Genomic DNA, 22,447 nt, shown 5'->3' on the forward strand with positions numbered 1-22,447 from the left:
TAGGTGTTCAAGGAAGCACCTACCAGATTGAGAGAACTGGAGGGATATGTTCATCAGCAGCATTTTGTGCCAAAGTCTTCTGGTAAGTCTTGAGCAGAAATGGTCTCTTTGGAGAAACATTTGGGTATATTTTTGTCATCTTAGTAAAACTTAAAGTAGATAAAGAAGCAGATGTGATATATCTATTTATTTTGATCTTGGAGACAAAGGATACTTTTACTATAAAAGAGCATAAAATGTATTTTGAAAAATGCACTTGTAATGTATTCGCTTAACAAGAGAAAATAATTTGTTGTTGCACTTTTGAAAATTAGCACTTGTGTGTTTTTCCATATGCATGATTTAGAGGATCAGGAAGTAAGTCTCGCTTGTGAAAATCAGTGGCATTTCTTTGACTGCGAAACGAACATTTTCAATTGATTCCTTTTTCTTCTTCTCCTAAATAGTAAATTAAGATTAGCAGCAGGTTGCAAAGTTTACCCTCGTTGGCAGCTTACTGCTGACTTAGTGTTCTAATGTTTCAGAACCGTTTTGAGTGTGATAATCAGGGAATGAATTTCTCTCATCTCGCTAAGCTGTCAAATATTTGAGATTTTGCACAAAAAAAATGACAGCAGCAATCTTGCTAGTACTATTTTGTATCCAGAGGTTAGATTAAAAGGTGAATTGGTGGAAATTTAGACATATGGAAAGAAGCTATTTTCAGAATTCTATCCTGTAACAGTAAAGTCTTGACAGTTTCAAACTGTTAATGTAGAATAGAGATACAAGAGGACTAATATGAACCATACAAGAGGTATTGTGTTGTTGTTTTTGCTTTTCCAATGTAAATAAATTCTAGATAATAAGTACAAGTTGAAATATCAAACAAATTATGTTGGTTGTTTAGGTTTCCCTGTTCTCCAGACAACAGTGCTTATGTCTTCTGCCTCAGAAAATGTGGCACAAACTCAGCATCCTTTGGAAATCTCGACACCTGCTGATTTGGATCAGACTACGACAGAACTGGCAGACTGGTTGGCATTGATTGACCAGATGCTAAAGTCCAACATAGTTACTGTTGGAAACATTGAAGAAATCAATCGGACGATTGCACGCATGAAAGTACGTGATGTTCTGAGGTGAAACTATATTTTTTTTTGGAAAGCCTGAAAACATTTCAGAATATTTCTCTTGTTAATCTCTTTCCCTGTTCTTTTTGTTGTTGTTCTTGTTGTTGTACAATGAAATTCTGTCATGGCATTTCACAATTATGGAAAATAAATCCAAAGAAGAATTAGGGACAGAACATACTTCTGCTTATTTTTAGTGCTATTTCAAAATTTTAGTGGTATCGATGACCAGTCAAAAAGACTGAATGCGGTTTTTTTTAATGTTCACCCAATTCTGCAAATTTCTTTGCTTCGTTTTCCTTGCTTGAATCCTCCTTGCCCAGGAATTTATTTTAGAGCAATTGGGAGGGAATTCAGTGGACTTTTCCATTCTTGCTCCTGAGATATAAATCCATTCCATAGCAGCGGAAGAATGTTTTGTGTGCAGTTTCTCTGATCACATTTTATCATAGTCTGTTAAGATATTTCTCTGCCCCTAGGAAACTTCTGTGGAGCATTGATAGAGGAAAATGGCCCATGCCTCACAGAGTCAGGCTGAGTATAAGTTTGCTAAGTGAAGGAGGTGCACACACTTTTGCTTGATCAAGAGTGTGCACATTTGCTGTTAGTTTGCATAAGAAGCCCAGGAAACCTATAATGCATTTTAGAATACCTATTTCAGATTTTTTTTCCTGCACCCAGTAACAGCATAATATAATACATCGACATTGTTCCAGGATCTAACTATATGTTTGTATGTATGTATGTATGTGTGCAATTCATTCATTCATTCATTCATTCATTCATTCATTCATTCATTCATTCATTCATTCATCCATTCAGACAAGTGACTGGATGGCAAATAATCATAAAATCAGTTAAGGTAAAGGTAAAGGTTCCCCCGCACATGCGTGCTAGTCATTTCCAACTCTAGGGGCTGGTGCTCATCTCCGTTTCAAAGCCGAAGAGCCAGCGCTTGTCTGAGGACGTCTCCGTGGTCATGTGGCCGGCATGACTAGATGCCAAAGGTGCACAGAATGCTGTTACCTTCCCACCGCAGTGGTCCCTATTTTTCTACTTGCATTTTTATGTGCTTTCGAACTGCTAGGTTGGCAGAAGCTGGGACGAGTAACAGGCGCTCACTCTGTTACGCAGCACTCGGGATTCGACCCGCCAATCTGCCGACCTTCTGATTGACAAACTCAGCGTCCTAACCCACTGAGCTTAGTTAAAACTAAGTGCAAACACGTGTATAAGAGGCGGGGGGAGGAGGGAGCGGAAGAGAGAGAGAGAGAGAGAGAGAGAGGGAGAGGGAGAGAGAGAGAGAGAGAGAGAGAGAGAGAGAGAGAGAGAGAGAGAGAGAGAGAGAGAGAGAGGCTGGATACAATTTCATTTCACACAGCAGTGATGTTACGTGTCAAATATCTGACACCATTATCTGTGCAGCTGCATTCTGCACTAGTTGAAGTTCTGACTGCTTTTCAAGGGGACATAGAGCGCATTGCAGTAATACATTTGAGATGTCACAAGGATAGGAATGAGTGTAAGCAAAGCCTCTAGTCCAGGAATGGTGCAAAAGGCACATAACCTGAAGGTGTGCAAAGCTTCTAGCCATGGGTTCCAACTGCTCTTCAAGCAGGAACTGTGGGAAGTTTATGCCTTCAGATATGCATGATTCTATTATTGCTTTACAATAAACTAGAATTAGTTCATCTTGTGTTTCCTGTCTTCCTTACCTGGGACAGCTGACATTAGTCTTGGAAGTTATTATTATTATTATTATGGTTCTTTGCACAGTCAGCCAGATGTTTAGACTGGATTTGGCAATTTTGTCCACCTATCAGGTGCTTCCTAAGGACCTGGGATTAGCAAATATTATTAGTGGTAACTTTCTCCACAGTCTCTAAAAAGGGGAGTTTGGAGATTGGATGAAAATTGTTGATACTAGTCAGAATGAGCAATGGCCCCGTAAGGAGAGGGCACACCACCACCACCTTAAGAGCCAGTGGAACATTCCCTCTATCAAGGAAGAATTAATCACCATCCAGTCCCAATCACTTGTTGTCTCCCAGACAGCTTTAACCAACCAGGAGGGGCATGACTCTAACATAGATATGGTTGAACTAGCAGCTGTAAGAGCCTTGTCCACTTCCTCAGGTTCAATAGCATCAAAATTTCCCAGATAAGCATGCAGGACTCTCCCCCTTTGGAGTACCCTTCAACTGAAATGTTACTATTATCTATGTATAGTTGCCACACATCCGTTCAACTTAAAATAATTAAATTCAATTGAAATAGGTTAATTGCCTTGCTCAAGAATTGTTAATCATTGAGATCCAGCTCTAGGCAAGCTGTGATTGAATTTTAGGGGAAATGAGAATATTTTATACTGGCATTTACAATTGTGCCAACAGACGTTAACAGGGAAATGGTTACAGAAACCTATGCTGACATTTTCTTTGCTACTGATATTAGCAACATATGGGTGCAATTAGTAACAAATAACTTGAGGATAGATCTGGGCATAATTGTTCATAGACAGCAATGGACAAACTTAACTGCTCGTGAGAATATATTTAATTCAATTTCATAGGAAAATCTCAGAACTTTTCAGCTGCTCTTTTTAGATGAAGAATTTGATTTAATATTTCATGGCCTTAAAATGGAGATGAGCACTGCCCCTGGTAGTCGACAATGACTGTGGAGTAAAATCCACAGGGATTCCTTTCCTTTCCATTTGGTTTAATAGCAAAGGGTGAGAAATAGCTATTCCTTTTTCAGTAATTTGCCATGTGCATGTGTGAATATGTCTGTATACATATGTGTATATATGTATATGTATGTGTACATATGGAGAGGGAGAGAGAGAGAGAGAGAGAGAGAGAGAGAGAGAGAGAGAGAGAGAGAGAGAGAGAGAGAGAGAGAGAGAGAGAGAGAGAGAGAGAGAGAGAGAGGGAAGCAGTTACTGCTCTTTGTCTGTGGACATTCTCAGTTATCCAGGTCATTGCTGTCTGAAAAGTGCTTTTTCCAAAGGCAACTGGACAGTTTTTTCCTTGAGGAAGAAGAACAAAAACATTTCATTTCTCATCCAAGAAACTTGATCAGTTGTGAGTGGCGGGGGGAAAGGAGGGATGGAAGGACAGGTACTTGACAGTTGAGACTGGGTAGAGGGAGACCAGATGTTGGGAGTGGGGTGGGGGGGAGGATCAGAGAGTTTTAATCAATAGGGATTTTATCACATCTTCTGCTGTAATAAAATCCATGTTGATTAAAACACTCTGGATGTATAGTGTCTAAATCCTGGGATCAAAACTGAGAACAAAATTGGAGCAGAGAAACATAAATAATGTATCTTGATATCCTAGGAAGAGATCACAGGAAGTATAAAAGTTTGTAGCTTTCTATGAATTAACATGAATTTTATACAGCTTTATTTCCACTCATGTTTCACTTTGCAAGAGCAAAATCTCTAAACTTACTGGGCAAATCTAATAGGTGGTTAGCCCTATTTCAACTTTTTTAAATTGATGGGCTCCAAGTGTACATTCCTATAGGATTCCAAATTCCCAAATATCATGACCTTACTGCCTGGGAATTCTGGCAACAATAATCTCAACACATCAGATCGTGACTTCTGATTGGTCTGTCTGTTATTTCTCTTTAATGCAGATTATGATGCAGAGCTTTTTAATGCAGATTATAATGTGATTAAGTTACAGTTCTTCGTTAGTATTTGAAGTTAATATTTCCTCCTTCCGTTATATATTCAAGTTGGGCAGTATTTAATATTTTATTGTTATGTATATGTAGGGGTGTGGGTCTATACATATGTTGTATGTAGTATGTTTTGGGTGCGTGTCATGTATGTGTCTCACTTTGAGAGCGGGCAACTAAATTTCATTTTTGATGTGCGCCATTGTGCCCACAGTAAAAAATGACAATAAAGATTATCATATCTTATCTGAAGCATGGGTTTGAACAATTTTGTTTTTTCTTAAACTCCTATCACTAGTATCATATTTTTATTCCATTATTTTACAGATAACAGAAGGTGATTTAGAGCATCGACATCCCCAACTGGATTCAGTTTTTACCTTGGCTCAAAATCTGAAAAACAAAACATCAAGTTCTGACTTAAGGACAGCAATCACAGAGAAATGTATGTGCTTCTTGTTAGTAGACCAAAGATTAGAGAGATGGGCACTAAAAATGATATCATAATATGGTAGACATAATCATTACATTATTTATTAACAAAACAACAGATACAGAATGGAATGACCCACGTGAAACTGGGAAGAATCTAACATACAAAGATTTAATTTAATTTAATTTAATAATTTGATTTCTATACTGCCCTTCTCCCGAAAGACTCAGGGCGGTGAACAGGGCAATACACAATAAAAATCGAATAAAAAAATTAAAAAGCCATTAAACATCATGCCCATAAAATCAATCCATATTAAAATTAAAACTAGTTTTAAAAACCCAACCCCATCCCGTCAGACCAGGCCAGCTTGTTCAAAAAAGAATGTTTTGAGATCGCGCCGGAAGGATCGAAGGTCGGGGGCCATCCGGAGCTCAACCGGTAAGCGGTTCCAAAGGTCTGGCGCGCCCACAGAGAACGCTTTCCCCCTGGGAGTCACCAATCGGCATTCTTTGATCGGCGGCACCCTGAGGAGGCCCTCTCTGTGGGAGCGCACTGGATGGAGGGAAGTTGACGCCGGCCGCAGGTGTTGCCGTAGGTAATCCGGACCCATGCCATGAAGGGCTTTGTAAGTCATAACTAACACCTTGAACCTCACCCGGAGAGCAACCAGTAGCCAATGCAGCTCGCAGAGCAAAGGTGTAACATGGGAGTATCGGGAAGCTCCCAAGACAATTCACGCGGCTGCATTCTGCACAAGTTGGAGTCTCCGGGTGGACCTCAAAGATGAAGGGAGGATTAATTCTGATAGGCAAAAGGAAGAAATGAGAATTAAGATCTATAGCAGGGAGTCTCCAAACTTGGCAACTTTAAGTCTTGTGGACTTCAATTCCCAGAATTCCTCATCCAAACATGCTGGCTGGGGAATTCAGTGAGTTGCAGTCCACAAGTTTTAAAGTTGCCATGTTTAGAGACCCCTGACCTATAGCAAGGTATCTTGCTTAAAGTGTTGCTTGACATTGCTTATATTCACATCTTTGGATTTCATTGGTTTTAAAGACTAACAAACTGGAACTTGGAGATGTGAGTTTTAAAAAAGATTTACTAGATGATGTGTTTTGAACATTTCGCAAATCACAAAATTAAAAATGTTAGATCTGGTTTTCATGTAGAATTTTTGTCTAATTTTCTTTTTATATATATATAGGGAGTTAATAAAAATGAGAAAAAAATAGGCAGATGAAATAAGAGATATTTGGTAAGATTGTTTGGTATGAAAGATACTGGCACTAATTCAAATGTCAACATAATGTCAAATTATCCATTTTCACTAAGAAAGGCATATTGTGTATTTTGGAATGTGTGATATATGTGTAGATTTGACTTCTCTTCCCAAACTTAATGGAATCTATAATAGTAGATCTAGGACCCAATGTTGGTTTGAGTGCTTTTTAAAAAAATATATTAGTGTGAATGGTAAAAAAATGAAGATGATGCAATATTTTCAGTGTCTTTTCATGGGACTAGATTCATCTTCTGTCTGTTTCAGTGGAGAAAGTTAAGAACCAGTGGGATGGTACTCAGCATGGGGTTGAAGTACGTCAACATCAGCTGAAATGCATGCTGACTGACAGCATGAAGTGGGATGACCAGAAGCAAGAAATGGAGAAGTTAATTGGACAATACGAGATCCATCAACATGCTCTCTTACAGTCTTCTAAAGAAAAGCTTACCAAACAAATTTCAGAAAACAAAGTGAGTTCAAGTGTGCTTTCTAATGCAGAGCTGTGGTTCATAGATTCAGTTTAATGTCTTACTCCTGTCACACAGTTAATTTAGTTTAAGAAAATAATGTGATACAGCTCTTTCTGATATACCTGCAAATTGAAAAGTTTTATGAAAAAGGCAGGCAGCAGGATTTCTATTTCTCATGTCTTGAGCTTTTCTTAGATGCTATCCAGATTCTTTTCCATTTTTAGTTTGAAAAAGCATCAAAACTTGGGGAATTGCCAAGTTAGGGCTGGGGAGGACAGGGGAAAGAGTGATTGTAGTGTTCATGACCTTCTGCTGATTAAATTAAGAAATAGTGAATGTGTCTTCTAATTAGATTAAAATGAATTTTCCAGAGAGGTATTGCTGCTTGCTAGTGCTTACCTGACAATAAATCTCACCCATCCATGTTGTAAATCTATATATTTCTCAATTCAGAATCTTGATAGGAAGAACAGACCAATCTTTACCATCCTTTTACCAGCTTGGGAATCTTGGATATTGTTTTTCACTGTTTAAGATGAACAGATTCTTTTTTGATTAATCCAGAAACATTAAATTTTTATCTAAAAATCTATACCAATCTTTGAATGGAGACATTACCTATTCTTGTGGGCCCTTTGTTGCAAAATGTCATTGATTTAGTTCAATATATTGACTAAGAGTTTACTTGGAGTCTTAAACATTTTTTTTACCCTAACCTCTTACTGTCTCTCCTCTACTGCCTGCCCCATCTTTGTAGAGTTAGATAATTTTCTGTTTCTTTGCTAGCCCAGAGTTTTAATTTGTGTGGAGACTGATAACGCTTTGATAAAAATATCCATTGTCTTGCATAGCACTCTTAATCTGGTTACCAAATTAAACCATTTTCTGGGTCATTACAATGTGAACTATATATGCTGGGCTCAAACAGAAGCATCAGTTTTTCTGAATATGTTTGACAGGGGAAAAAAAGAAAAAGCTAGCATTTGTTATTTTTCAGTATCCTGTCAATAATCTATTAGTTATACTAGATTCTCAAAATGATATAAGAAGTTTGTTTGTTAATAAATTAGTACACGTACAATATTTCATCCATAAGCTTATTGCAATGTTCTAACACTTTTCATCAGCTAACTGAATGATGAAATTTGTACTGTAAGAGATCTTCGTGGGTGATATGGACTAGTTTTATATTGATATCAGCCAATCTGAAATAAAATAATGTACAATCTTTTAATATTGGACTACACTGTTAGAAAGATAAAAAAGGAACACATTGGAGGATTCCATGATTTTAAAATTATGGTTCAAGGGAATCAGAATATAAATGCCTGCCCCAGAATCTAAAAAATAATTCTTAGAGGCTGGTGATAACAATTGTTTACAGGAGCATTCTTTTAGTCACCAGGCTGGAAACCAGGAGAGCGCGAATTCTTGTCCTACTTTAGGCACAAAACCTAGCTGGATGACTTTGGGCAAGTTACTCATTCTCGACTCAACACACCTGACAGGGTTATAGTTGTGGGGAAAATAGGAGGAAGGGGTATTGGGTATATGATGATGATAACTTTATTGTCACTTTGAATGTACACCAATTGGCATACATCAAAATGAAATTTCATTGCATACAACTCTCAAAGGGTTACCACCTCCGATATATACTCCTTGTTCGGGGCCCGCTCAAATTTCACATTGTCCATTTTAGTCTCTAGGGAGTGAACGATGGCAAACAGGATAGATGGAAATGGGGCTCCATGTGGAGCCTTGAGTTCCTATTTTTGTATTGTTGCCTGAGATTGTGTACAAGAATGCAAATCTAGTTTTCCTTGGCTCTAGATTTGTCATTCCTATAGTTTCTGGGGAATAAACAATCAACTTGACATCATATAATAGATATTATTTTTTATCTTTTTTCCCCAATGAATGGAATACTTTGTATTCTTAAAAGCTTACGAATTTATCAAAATCTAAGTAAAATTTGCTTTCCAAAAAGCTACTGGAATACAGAAGAATAACCTGGGGAATCTGGATAATTAATAAAGTAAACATTTTTTTTACTATTTTGGTAGTTTCCATATAATTGGAAAGCAACAATATTTTGTTTCTGCTAATATTTGTATCTGCATTTATCATTCCAGGGTAATGTTTGATTGTTCTACTACATTAGATTTTCCTATGGAAAAATCAAACCATAAATAATTATTGAAACATAATATGTCAATAATCTTATTAGGAAAATAAAGGAGTCAAGAATAAATAATATTTTCTTATTATAAACCTCTATTTATTCTTATACAGATCATAATACATAATGATTCACCAGCATTGTGTTTCTCCTATATTTAGAAAATAAATGATTTATAGAGCTTTCGTGCTCTTTTTATTTGACATCTTTGTGTTTTATTTATGAGAGTCTAAATAAGAAATAAAGTTATGATTTCAAAAGTAAGTAATAGTATAAGCTTTGTTTGTATCTGACCATACCTATTTATGGAAGGTAGTGCTCTATTACTTTAAGGCTGGGAAGGAAATATCTGAAAAATATCTGTTGTTCATATTTGCAAAATAAAGAAAAGCCTCACGAAAAGCATTTAAAGATTATCCATAGATCCCTTTTTAAATAAACCCCTTTATCTTTCTCCTTGCTATCTTCAGTTGCAAGCCTCTTGAGCAGCACCTTTCCAACTCATAATGTTTTTTTTCTGCTAAAGTTGTAAAATATGATTTCAGTAATGCTAGCAGATGCTCTGTAAAAAGATTCAAAAATTAAATTCCAGGTCTCTGCAGAGTCTGCATTCTGCTGAGGGCTTTTGTTTTTAGCACATTGGTCAAATCATACTATTGTACAGTTTCTGAATCTTCAACCTGCTTTCTACTTTTGTTATCTTTCCCTTTGTTCTGCTGTTTCTTCATACATTCTGTTGAGTGAGTTTTGCTCATAACTTATTTCCCAGTTTGCCTTCAGTCCAGTTATTATAATGAAAATATTCAGTATAAGCCAGATATTTAAGCCTTCACATTGGTAACCTTGCTGATTCTCTCTTCTCCCCTTACTAAAATGTAGGAATTAGCTTTCCAGAAAAAACAGTTACTAGAAATAATGTTCTATTCCTACAATGACAAAAAATGAATATGACCTGAATTTTCATTTATACTATTTGTTGCAACAGTTTACTTTGCTTGACTTAATAGAAATGTTGTTCCTTGGTTGCAAAAAGGTGGAAACCATTCAGTGCCATGGGTTCTACCATTAGGAACTTGATACCCACCCCCCAGGGATTGCTAAAATTTGCTAGTTTAGTCAATATCATAAACTTTTAATATGAAGCAACAACTAAATGATTAGAGATTTTTTGACTACCATGTGTTTACCTTTTAGATATTATTGCAAGATCTAGATAAAGGAAATGCCAGGATGATTTCATTTAACGATCTGTCAAATAAACTTCTTCAAGATTACAGTGGTGATGACACAAGAAATGTGAAGGAAATTATGAATCACCTGAATACCTCATGGATTAATCTGAAACAAAGGTATGTATGTCTAAATTATACATACGTGTACTCATCTCCATATTTCTAAAATGTGAAGAATAGAAATTATGTTACTGGGACACAATATATAATTTAAATAGGGGACTGTTTTTATCATGACATGTATGATTAAATCAAAAAGGCCTCACATTTCTTACAGCTGTAGCAAGATGGAATGTAGCCAATCAGTTGTCTGTGTCTTACACAGGTTATCCTCGAATTAGGACCACAATTGAGCCCAAAATTTCTGTTGTTAAGTGAGACACTTGTTAAGTGAATTTTGCCCCATTTTACGATGTTTCTTGTTTCAGTTGTTAAGTGAATCACTGCAGTTGCTAAGTTAGTAATCCAGTTGTCAAGTGAATCTGGCTTCCCCATTGACTTTGCTTGGCAAAAGTTCACAAAAGGTGATCACGTGATCTTGGGACACAGCAGTGGTTATAAATATGAACCAGTTGCCAAGTATCTGAATTTTGATCACATGATCATGGGGATGCTAGACAGGTCATAATAGTGAAAAACAGTCATAAGTCACTTTTTTCAGTGCCACTGTAACTTTGAACAGTCACTAAACAAACTGTTGTAAATCGAGGACTATATGTAATTCTTAGACTCCTAATATTAGTTTACACAATCTTCTAATGAAGAGGCATATATTTCTTAAATTAAAAGCTGTACTACTGAGCACCTGTAGATAATACAACTGGCTCAGGTAATTTAAACTTTGGTTTTATATAGATAACATAATCACAACAAAGAAAGGAAGACAAGTGCCCTAGTGAAATTGATTCTCTAGCCAATTATTTCCTCTCTGGCTTGCAAAAGCTCCCCCTGTAGCATCATTCTATCTCTTGGATAAGTAGACTACTCATAATATATGTACTTAGAACCATACACCCAAACTCTGTTTGTCAGCTGAGGAGAAAGGAAAGACTATTTTATTTATTTATTTTATTTATTTATTTAGATTTATATTCCGCCCTTTCCCGAAGGACTCAGGGCGGTTTACAGGGCATTTAAAAGAGAGTCAATACAAACGTTAAAACAAATTTAAAAAGATTAAATAAAACCCTGAGAACAGTAAAAAACCCAATTAAAATTAAAATTAAAAAAAAATTCTCAGCCTGGGCCAGAGAGCTCGAAGAGCCAGGTCTTCAGGTCCCGGCGGAATGAACGGAGGTTGGGGGCAGTCCTCAGCTCCGCAGGCAGCTGGTTCCACAGGGCAGGCGCACCCACTGAGAAGGCCCTCCCCCTGGGTGTTACCCGCCGGCAATCTTTAACCGGCGGCACCCTGAGAAGACCCTCTCTCTGCGAGCGCACTGGATGAAGGGAGCTTGATGCTGGCAGCAGGTGTTCCCTCAAATATCCCGGACCCTCGCCATTTAGGGCTTTATAGGTCATCACCAGCACCTTGAATCTATCCAGTGCATTAAATGGGAGAGGGATGTTAAGTACCATATATTATTAATTTAAGATAAGACAAGCTGGCCAAAGAGATAAGAGAAGCTGATCAAATACATTTTGTGACAGAATTTTTACTGTGACTCTGAAATAAATGTAGCAGAACCTGTTTCCAAAACATCCTGTAGAGATGATAGTCTAGCAAATTGACATTTCATAGACAGATGTTTCTTTCTCTCACCCTCCCACCCAGTCAGTGAAAAGACTGTCACTTTCACTTCCTGATCTAAAGCAATAATGGTTTGGTCCTAATTTCACTTGAATTGAGGGAGGTTTTGCTAAGCGGATCTTTTCACTGATGGCATGTCAATTGTGAAATAGCTTCTGCAGTTGATATCCCTAGCATATACTGTATTCTTTTCAGTATCAAGTGAAAACCATTTCTCTCAGGTAATTTAGCCTTTCACATAAAAAAATTGCTTACTGTGTTACTTAGATTTTATTACAACATTTAATTCTTTTTTTAAAAAAAATGTTATTAACTGTTCAGTTACATTTTGTTACCTATAGGGAATTTTTTCATTATTGGGAGAGATAGAAGAAGAATAAATAAAACAGTTCAGTAAAAAAGAAAATATTCAAAGAAATTTGTCCTTCTGGAATTAAGTACAGGTGCTTTAAACATTGGTGTGGATGCTTCCTGTCCTGAAATTCTAATTAAGACTCAATCTCATATTCATAATTAAGACTTAATCCCAGATAAAATTATGTAAAAATGTATAAAAAGTAGCAGTTGTAAGACATAATCCTGTATATATTGGAGAACTGGAATTGGAGAAATATTCTGTTACTCATCTGTAATTGGGTCACAGATGATACACAACACAAAACTTCAGTGATTTTGTATTTAATTGATCTATAAATTTTTTGTTATGGATTAAAAGTTGGGTGGATTTAGGTCTCTTTTATTGTCTTTTAGTCCTGGAGAACTAATGTTTAGCGGCTCAGCCAGTTTTATTGTAAACTGCTCAGAATCATTTGGGTGAGGATATACTATAAAAATTAGATAGATAGATAGATAGATAGATAGATAGATAGACAGACAGACAGACAGACAGACAGACAGACAGACAGACAGACACCGTGTTTCCCTGAAAATAAGACCCATAAAGAAAATAAGCCTTTACCTGATTTTTTGACGTGTGCCTAATATAAGTCCTATCCCAAAATAAGCCCCAGCTAATAAGCCCACACTGTCTGGTTGCTCGCTGCCACAATGGGGCAGGAGGGCACTTGTCGCACTAGTTCTGCCACCATGAGGTGAGGTGAGGCAGGTGGGGGAGTGGAGCTGTTCCACGCGCTCCTACCTGCTTACCTCAGGGCCCCTGCAGGCAGGCCATTCCCGGTTTGGCAACCTCCCCTGTGCCCATTCAGTGACCCAGCTGCCCGCCTGCCTCTTCCCTTTCACTCCCCTCCTAAGCCAGATTGCCATGCTCCAGAAGATGGGCAGGGCGGGCTCGGTCGCATTACCTGGTTGCCCTCTACCATTTTGAAGCCATGGGGGAGTGACAGCAAAAGTCTCTGCCGCAACTGCACAACAGCCACATGCGCTGCTGGAAGGGCTTTCTTCAATCCTGGCTGCCTGCATTTTGCTCTGGAGATCACCTGCCCAGTGGCAGTCGCCACCTCTTCAATGATCGTGCCACCTCCCTCCACCTGCCAGCCACCTGGCGAAGACGCTCGCCTGTTCCCTCCCACTGTCTGCTTGCCCAAGGCCACAACAGCTTACAGAGCTTCTCAGGGCAGACGCTTGGAAGGCGAGGGCAGCGGAACGTGCTTTCAGGCGAGGAGGAGAGCAGCGCGGACAGGGGAAAAATGTTTGGGTGCCTATGGGGCGCTTGGAAATGAGAGAATCGCCCAAACACTTTTTGCCCAGAGGGAGACTGTGGAAGCTTTGTCTGCTTGCAAATGGGGTGCTTGGAAATGGAGCGAATCGTTCCCTCACTGTTTCCAGGATGGCTTTGCGGGCCACATGAAACCACTTTGCGGGCCGGATCTGTCCCCCGGGCCTTGTGTTTGACATGTCTGCCCTAGTGGGTCTTTTGGTTCAAAAATATATATATATTTTTCAAATATATATATATATATATATATAAGACCTGGTCTTATTTTCAGGGAAACACGATAGATAGATAGATAGATAGATAGATAGATAGATAGATAGATAGATAGATAGATGGATGGATGGATGGATGGATGGATGGATGGATGGATGGATGGATGGAAGGAAGGAAGGAAGGATGGATGGATGGATGGATGCTGTACATTTTGTGCAAATAATGAACAAACAAATTCCAGTTGCTCAAGTTAAGTTATAAAATAAAAAAATTAAGTGCCACTTTTCATCAACTTTGTGGTTTGACTGTATACGCAGATTCAAAAAATTGTTTGCATTCATTGTGAGAAGCTTTTCATTACTCATTCACAAACTCTGACAGGTGTGTGCCATTCTGTTCCTCATACTGGCAGTTTCATACCCTGTTAATGGCAAGAAAAGGTATTGTGTAATTTTCATACATTTTAATACCATGGTTTTACTGTATTGAAAGAGTAGAGCACTAGTTCCTAAATCTGTACACAGCATATAACAAATACATGCCAACTGTGCTGAGTCACACAAAGGGTGATTTCTTCTCCCTTCCCTCCTGTAGAACTTGCAATAGGCAGAATTGTTTGGAGGCTGACCTGAAGACAGTGCATGCCTTGCTCAGAGACCTTGAAAAGTTCCTCAAGTGGATGCAAGAAGCAGAAACTACAGTAAATGTCCTTGCAGATGCATTGCACAGGGAGCCCACTACTCTGGCCAGTGGTCCTGGAAGGGAACTGAAGAAGCAGATTGAGGTAAGAAGGTGACTAGTTCTATATGTGAGAATGTTTTCTATGTTTTTTAGACTTAAAAGGGTAAAGTCCACTTTTGGCTGCTAAATAATCTCACTAGAGTTTGGTGCTTTTAAAAATATATATAAGAAAGCTACATAGCCAATGAATGGCTGAGTAATCTGTTAAAGAGGTTAAAAGTAAAGTAGCCTACTTATCACTTCACTAAGTAGAGAAGAATATGAAAAGATTAATGGGAGCAAGAAATGGTCTGAAAATGATGATAGCTCTTAGGAATATCAGTTTGATCAATTGTAAACCTTCAGGGTGATGCCAGAGATGAAAGGGTTAGGGTAAACGAAAACTGTAAGATTAATGAAGAAGGTAAAACTTGTGCGCACATTTTAAATATTTAAAGGATGTTCATTAAATGTCCGCTGAAAGAGAAGCAGGTGAGTTGTTGAACTTGAGTACCTGTCTCCTGAAAATTAACAGAGAGTAAACGTTTTATTATTGGATTGATACGCTGTTTATAGTTGCTTCAAAGAAGCATCCACCAGTCTTTTAGCCTATTGGAGATAGGGTTTATATGCCTTGATTAGCCATGCAACAAATCCAGTCTGACGTATCTACTGAAAAAATCATAAATTGAGATCTTCCTGAATGGCAACTTCCTAAGCAACCAACTTGCCCTGCTTTTCTTCTTGTCTGATCAGAAGGAAATAAGAAGGAGTTTTTGCCCAGCGTGTTGCTAAGAGTTACTTCTTTATATCTCTTTATGAGAAAAGAACGACTGCAGTATGTTTGATTGGCAATAGGAAGGAAACTGTGCAGGGGTGTCTTATTTTTTCTCAACAGATTTGGGTCTTGCACTTTTCTCTGTCTGTCACACACACATTGCCATTCACTCCAGTTGAAAAAAACAACCCTGACTGTGCATCAGCTTTATATGAAGGTTGACCAATAATGCTTGCAAAAGAAAGAGAAAGAAACAAATAAATAAATAGTGACTTATCTTGCTCTTTATAAATAAGTATGGGTAAATCCACGCTAATGAAACTAAAAGAACAGCTTTAAATGCCTTCACCTTGTTCATTTTCATTCAATCCGTTTCTTTTACATTTGTTTCTGAGCAATTTATTTATTTTGAAGATGCATAATTATAATGCAGTTACCCTTTGTCAATTAACCTCTATAGATTACTCAGTTCATTGCTTCCTTTTGCCCCCAACTGGATGACGTTTAAAGTTATAGTTGCTGAAATTCATTCAAATGCCACAACAAATCTGAATTTCACATTCCTAGATGGCTTTAGGTGAATGAGTAATTTAGAATGTGCCCAATGTTGGTTCTGAATGTTTTTATGTTGAAAGTAATTACAAGATGACTTTTGTGTTAAAGTAATTACAAGATGGCTTTTGTGTTAAAGCAGCCTTAAAATAATTCAAGGACAAATGTATTTTGAAGACAGTTTGGAAAATGAATGGGTGCATCTCACCATATGGTAACTTTTAATCACAGTTTATTTTGATTTCAACACTAAAGTATTGGCAATAGTAGGACAAATTATTGTAATTCTATAAAAAGCTGTCACTCTATCTGATGAGTTTCATGATTGCTTAGTGATGCATTTGGGAAGCCGAGGACAAACATATAACCATATTCATCTTGGTATCAATATCCATTCTGTCTGGGGAAATAATATTGGCTTTCAAGCTCTTAGTTGAGTAATGTAATTTAAGCATACACAGTTTTCTTGGAGCTGTTCTTATATTGGAGAAGAGTTTTATATGGAAGACCTGTGTTACATCATGTAAACATTTAATAGTTATTTTCATCCTGAAGACTTTAATACATAATATGCTTTCTCTATGAATCATCTGGTCTCAGAATCATCTACTATAATGTAACATTGCAAATAAATTGTGCAAAATGTATATTTGATAGTCATGCCTGTGAAGTGGCCAGCATTGAAAAAACAGGCCTTTGATGGCCAGCAAAATTACATCTGTGTTTAGCAAGTGAAAACTTGTGACTCATACAGTAAATGTGCAGAATCCATTGTGAAAACATTCCTTCATAGGGTTATCCCTAAGATAAAGCATGGGCTTGGATACATAGTTTTCAGACAATGTCTATTGTTTGGAAACGACATATTTTAGAAAAATTCTGGAGGTCATCCTTGTGGTTTCACATACAAATAGTTATTTTTTGTTGTTGCTCACATAAACTTCTCTCTTCTGTTACAATTATAATTTCTCTTTTGCAGGGCTGTTTGAATGCACAGCCTTCTCAGTTGGTTGCTTAGAAGTTAATGGAATGGAGAAAGATTTTGGACTGTCCCTTTGAATACTAATTTTTTCAGTTGGCTGATCATGGATGTCAGTGTCCACAGTTCCATTAGCAAAAATTCTCAAGCACACTTCTCACATTGCCTGGATGAGTAGTGGGGGAAAGGGGGAGCTACTTCAGGAGTTTTTATATTTTTTAAAAAAGGGCATACAAAAATAGTTCAGTGAACAATACCGGTTCCATAAAAATGGGATTGATTGAAGCAATGCAATCAATATGTAATCAAAGTAAAGTTTGATAGCTTGACATTCTGTCATTCCTGGAAAATATCATTTCTGTCATTTTTATTAGTTCGTTGTGTTTCTTCTTCAGCCATGCACATTTTGAGCCAATATATATTAGATAGCTATTTACCAGGCATTCCTGACTAACTGCTCTTGAAGATGAATGAGTTCTACCTCAAAGGACTTTCTCCATTCAAATGTAACTGAGATCACCCAACAAAGAGAGTACATTTGAAGTCTCTCTCCTTGAGTAAATACAATCTGAGATGAGGTTGAGTTTTGGATTAGATGTATAACTAAATTCTTCTCTTCCCACAAAAAACATTAGGAGCGTTGTGTGTGTATGTGTCAGTAAGTGAGTGAGATTTCCTCCTTGCACTGCACATAGTCTGAAAGAGGAAGAGTGCAAAGTACAGTCTGCAATATTGATGCATTTGCATGCATTTTGATTTCTTCGCTGAGGAAGAATATTGAAGTCTGTCTTGTGTTTTTCCCCCGTTTCATAATAAAAAAAAATCAGTAGCAATCCAATATAAATGAAATGTCAGGATTATATAGGAGAAGAGTTGCTATTTGCCTGAATTGGGTTACTAATTTTGTATGTTTCGCATTTTCTTTTTATGTCGGAGACATTTAATTTTTATCTAGTATGCTTCTGAAGTATGAATGAATGAGATGTTTGAGCTGGCATGTAGTTATTTTCTGTCAGTTATCACTCTATTCTTTCATTTCATATGAGTTATTTTTAGCTGTTTGAGCAATGTCCATTTGCATTATACAATGAACTGCATGTAATCAGATAATTTTGTCTGAAGAGGCTCCAGTGTGTTTGCAATGAATTATACAGATAAAAGAACAAGCAATACACTGCTTATTATGTCCTGTCCTTAGGAAAAGTACTTGAGATGAGATATTTAACTTCGGAATTTGTTGTGCATTTCTTGTATTTTTCAAGGAAGAAAATTAATAGTTATTTTTGTTCCACTGCCTATGGTGAGTAAGGTTACTAGTTGGTTATACCTTCATTAAGGTGAAAATATAAATGGTAAAACCTCTCAGCCTGTTTATTATTTAACTTTACATTGTGAAAGAGCACTTCATAAATCCCAGATCTGTGTACTATGAATGACAGTTCAAAGCACTGGAAGAGATGAACACATGGCTCTTTGCAATTATTAGAGTTATATTTTGATTGGTCAAATGGCATACAGTATGTCCCCTTCTACAGAGGATAGACTTTACTTGGTTCTACTGCACTGTAGCATCCTTAGCAAATAGAAAAAGCAGGATTATAACATTTTGGGGGAGGGCTTAATCTTGCACTGATGTAATTTCCTGGTCATTTTCATCCATTTACTTAGAAAACTTGAAAGCAAAACATCGTAACTGCTTTGCTAAGAGTCAGCTTAAGAGATGGGATTGATATTTTTGTCTATGTGTCCTAGATGAAATTGAAATAAGGGAACTGTGCCCAGTTGAATCCAAGTTTCTATCCATCTATCTATTAAAGAAAAAGTGCTGACTAAAAATTCCACAGATGGGGGTTGAAATTGTATTGTTGGTTGCGTGCACAAAAATTTTTTAAACTGGATCTTACTGAAATTGTTTATTTAAGACCATAGTGATAGTGTTAAAATGGACTATTTGGATTACATATTTAAAAGTATTATTATTATTATTATTATTATTATTATTATTATTATTATTATTTAAAAAAAGCTGATAGGGTTGGGATATAGCAAAGCTGAGGATGGCAGAATGAAATAAAATATTCACATACTAATGAAACAGAACTAAACTAAAATTAGTAAAGGAGTTACATTATACTGTCAAAAAATTTTTTGCCACATGTTAGAGAGAAAACATTCTATTTTAAGGAGATTGGTGATGCAGTAAGGAACATTTCTTCCAAGCATCAGAAAACACATAAACCACCTGGGCAAAGTGTAGGCAAGCAGATTCCTCTGCTAAGAAAGCTTAGGAAGCAAATTCTTTTTCTAAGTTAATTAGAGGCCTGGAAAAAAGTGTAAGGATGGCTAATCATTTCTGAAAAAACCAACTCCACTACAACTGTAATCCATATGTGTGTCAGTAAAATAGTCAATTTTACTGACACGCTTGTTTAATCTATAATCTTCAAACAGCATCCTTTGGGAAGATACACAGAAAGAAAATAACTTGCATAGTACTTTTGTATGTACATCCTTACAATATTCCCTTAGGAAGTAAGCATTGTTATGGAGAACTCAGAAAAGGATAAGAAATATTAAGTGAAGAAATTAAGGCATGAAGTAAGAAGAAGAAAGACAAAGACATCTAGTTTGCTCTGGCACCATTGGCTAGACCTCTCCATAACTTTCCATCCTTGCAAATCAGAAATAATAATTGTTTCTGTACAGTATAACATTCAGTCCTTCACTCCATTTCCCCTGTCAGACATAGTAGAGAATAGAGATCTGATATTGGTAAAATGTATATACCATCTGACTCCCAGTAACAATAATTCTTGTTGCATTGTACAGTCCAACATCTGCTGAAATCATTTAGGTTCTCATCCAATAATATTTCCTAAAAACAATATTTTCTAAAAACAATGTGCACATTTGTATTCTCAATCAACACAGTCCTAACACAATTTCATATACATTTGTTCATGTATTCGCTGAACTTCTCACATCCTTGATCATCTATTTGCTAAGTATGGAGCTATTCACATTTTAGATATTCTTCTGTATGCTTTTCTTCCACCATATATTTCTCATTTCTCATTAAGCAACCAACCTTCAGCACCATATTTGCTCTGAAAATGCCATAATTCGGCCCTGTATTTTCTCTAAATTGACAAATAAGGAAGAAGCTTCCTCACATTCATGCATTCCATACTGCACTTCCAAAATTAGAAAACTAATGAAAAGTTTGATTACATAAATTAGAAACATTGAGAATCATTGTAAACATTTAAGTATTGACTAAATCAGAAAATTAACAATTTAACAAAAGAAACCATAGTACCTAAAAGCTACCCATGAATCAGTGAAAGAACCATTTAGTATCATATTTGTTATTTGATGGAAAATAAGAACAATATTAGTATATTAACTTAAGAAAGAGAAAAGGGAAGTAAGGAATACTTATTTGGGGTTGAAATTTACTTAGTTCTGAAGACATTGAGGCTTGCTTGGATGCAATGGTAAATCACCATCAGCTTAAGTTTTGAAAATCCCCTACATGCTTCCAAATTGACTAAAGGAAGATTCTAAAAGATGTTTACTTTCAACAGCTTATTTAACTGAAAAGAAACTTATGATTTTAATGGTTTGGTAAGCAAGTCAATTGAACATTGCTTTCTAATATTAGCTTATTTCTGCAACCTATATATCCAGTTCACATTTAACAATAACTCACTGAGAATGGAAACAAACAGTTCTGACATCTTCCATAGGATGTCAAGGAATTTAGTTTTAAGTTTGAATGACGTCAGAATGAAGGACAAGATGTAGAAAATTTAAAAAGTGCTCATTATGAAATTGTGTTGAAAGAAGAAACTAGAATAATGGATGGCTAAGGACTTTAGCTTGGACTTTGCCAGATTTCAAGAATGGGGCGATTTCCTCTTCCCCTTTTTGATTCTAACCATCATTCTGTGTCTCCACTTTGAATATCCCAGTATTTTATGTTATTATCAATTGATTTAGCAGATTGTTAACCAATGCAGTCTGCCTCCATTCTTTTTCCTGCCACATAAGCCAATCAATAACTTCATATCTTTCAACATCTTTGCCTTGTAGGGAACAATTGAATCACACTGTTAAAATAATACACAATGCATTCTAATAGTACTAGGTTCAGTATATATAGATAACTTGAACAAGCTGATTCATGTCTGAGATGTGTTTGAATATTAGTAGCTCAGGTTGGTATTTGGGCTGTTGGTTTGATCTCCCAGCTTGATGAGTTGGCTGCAAACATTTCATCTGCATTTGGGGGTGGGGGATCTCTTTAGCGCGCTTTCAATGTCTTTTCACTGTCAGGCATTTTATGTGCTCCAAACAAGATCAAGTTTACAAGACCTTGGAAAATTTTGGCAATTTTAATGCACTAACCAGTTGGAAGCAAGGACAGAAACACAGAGGCATATTTATGTATATGTGCATGCATGAAAATATTACTTCTTACATACATGATTTTCATTTTCTATTTAAATAAGACTAGAATTCTAGGGCTAGAATAAAATGAAATGGTTAACTAGCAGATTCTAATTACTGACATATATTTTGATTTGTTCATAAGATAAAATACAGAAACCGACCAAATTCTTGTGAAGGCCTTTTCAGAGTTCACCATCTTGTGGATCACTATCAGGAGTAAATATTTTTTTTATTTGCAGTATCCTATTTTGGGAATGCCTTTTTCAACTATGTTGATATTTTAAGTGGTAAAGTTAACCTTTACAATTGATCTGCTTTTGTTTATTTGATGTTGCTTGATGCATATTGATTGCTTTGTTATTGTTTTTTCCTGATATCTGATGCTGTTTTTTTTTAATTGTGTGATCTTCTATTATAAGATTTTATTATTGGCTTGGATGCTTTTGTAGGAAAATTAGTCATACTTTCTTAAATGTATAGTATAACATTGCTGTATATTGCTAGAGAAGATTACAGATTTGTTTTTATACTCTTAAGATACCCTGAGACCTATACACAAAGAGTCAAGAAACTAATTCTAAATATTCAGTGTAGTATATCAAAGCTTTCATTGATTTTGCTAATGGCTGTAAATTGGTTAGATGTACAAGAATCTTTGAAGTTCTAGCATAAATCTAATCTTTCTGAGGAAATGGATCCAATTAAATCATTAGTGACAAGCAACCACAAGTGGCTATCTTTATAGTTTGTGACTTTTCTATTCTGATGTCTCAGCCAATCAATATAATAGAGGCTCCAATCACATGCAAAAAAATATACACCTAGGTTTCAGCTGCCGTCCTTGGAGGAGCCATTTACTTCCTTGGATTTTTGAGCAATTGCTGGAGTGAAGTATCAATCTGCTCAGCATGCAGATGCATA

General features: G+C 36.5%; 1 protein-coding gene across 3 annotated transcripts in view; it reads left to right on the forward strand.

Annotated features, from left to right (window-relative positions):
• Positions 1-22,447, forward strand: part of UTRN (utrophin) — a 386,201-nt gene that overhangs the window by 158,036 nt on the left and 205,718 nt on the right. For all 3 annotated transcript variants that reach the window (XM_083373856.1, XM_083373857.1, XM_083373858.1), the window contains 6 exons: positions 4-82; positions 890-1,104; positions 5,133-5,250; positions 6,788-6,993; positions 10,370-10,524; positions 14,637-14,826. In XM_083373856.1, coding sequence (XP_083229982.1) covers positions 4-82; positions 890-1,104; positions 5,133-5,250; positions 6,788-6,993; positions 10,370-10,524; positions 14,637-14,826 — 963 coding nt within the window. The remainder of the gene's footprint in view (positions 1-3; positions 83-889; positions 1,105-5,132; positions 5,251-6,787; positions 6,994-10,369; positions 10,525-14,636; positions 14,827-22,447) is intronic.

This window comes from Vipera ursinii (genome assembly GCF_947247035.1).
Source record: "Vipera ursinii genome assembly, chromosome: 1".
NCBI classification, from domain to species: Eukaryota; Metazoa; Chordata; class Lepidosauria; order Squamata; family Viperidae; genus Vipera; species Vipera ursinii.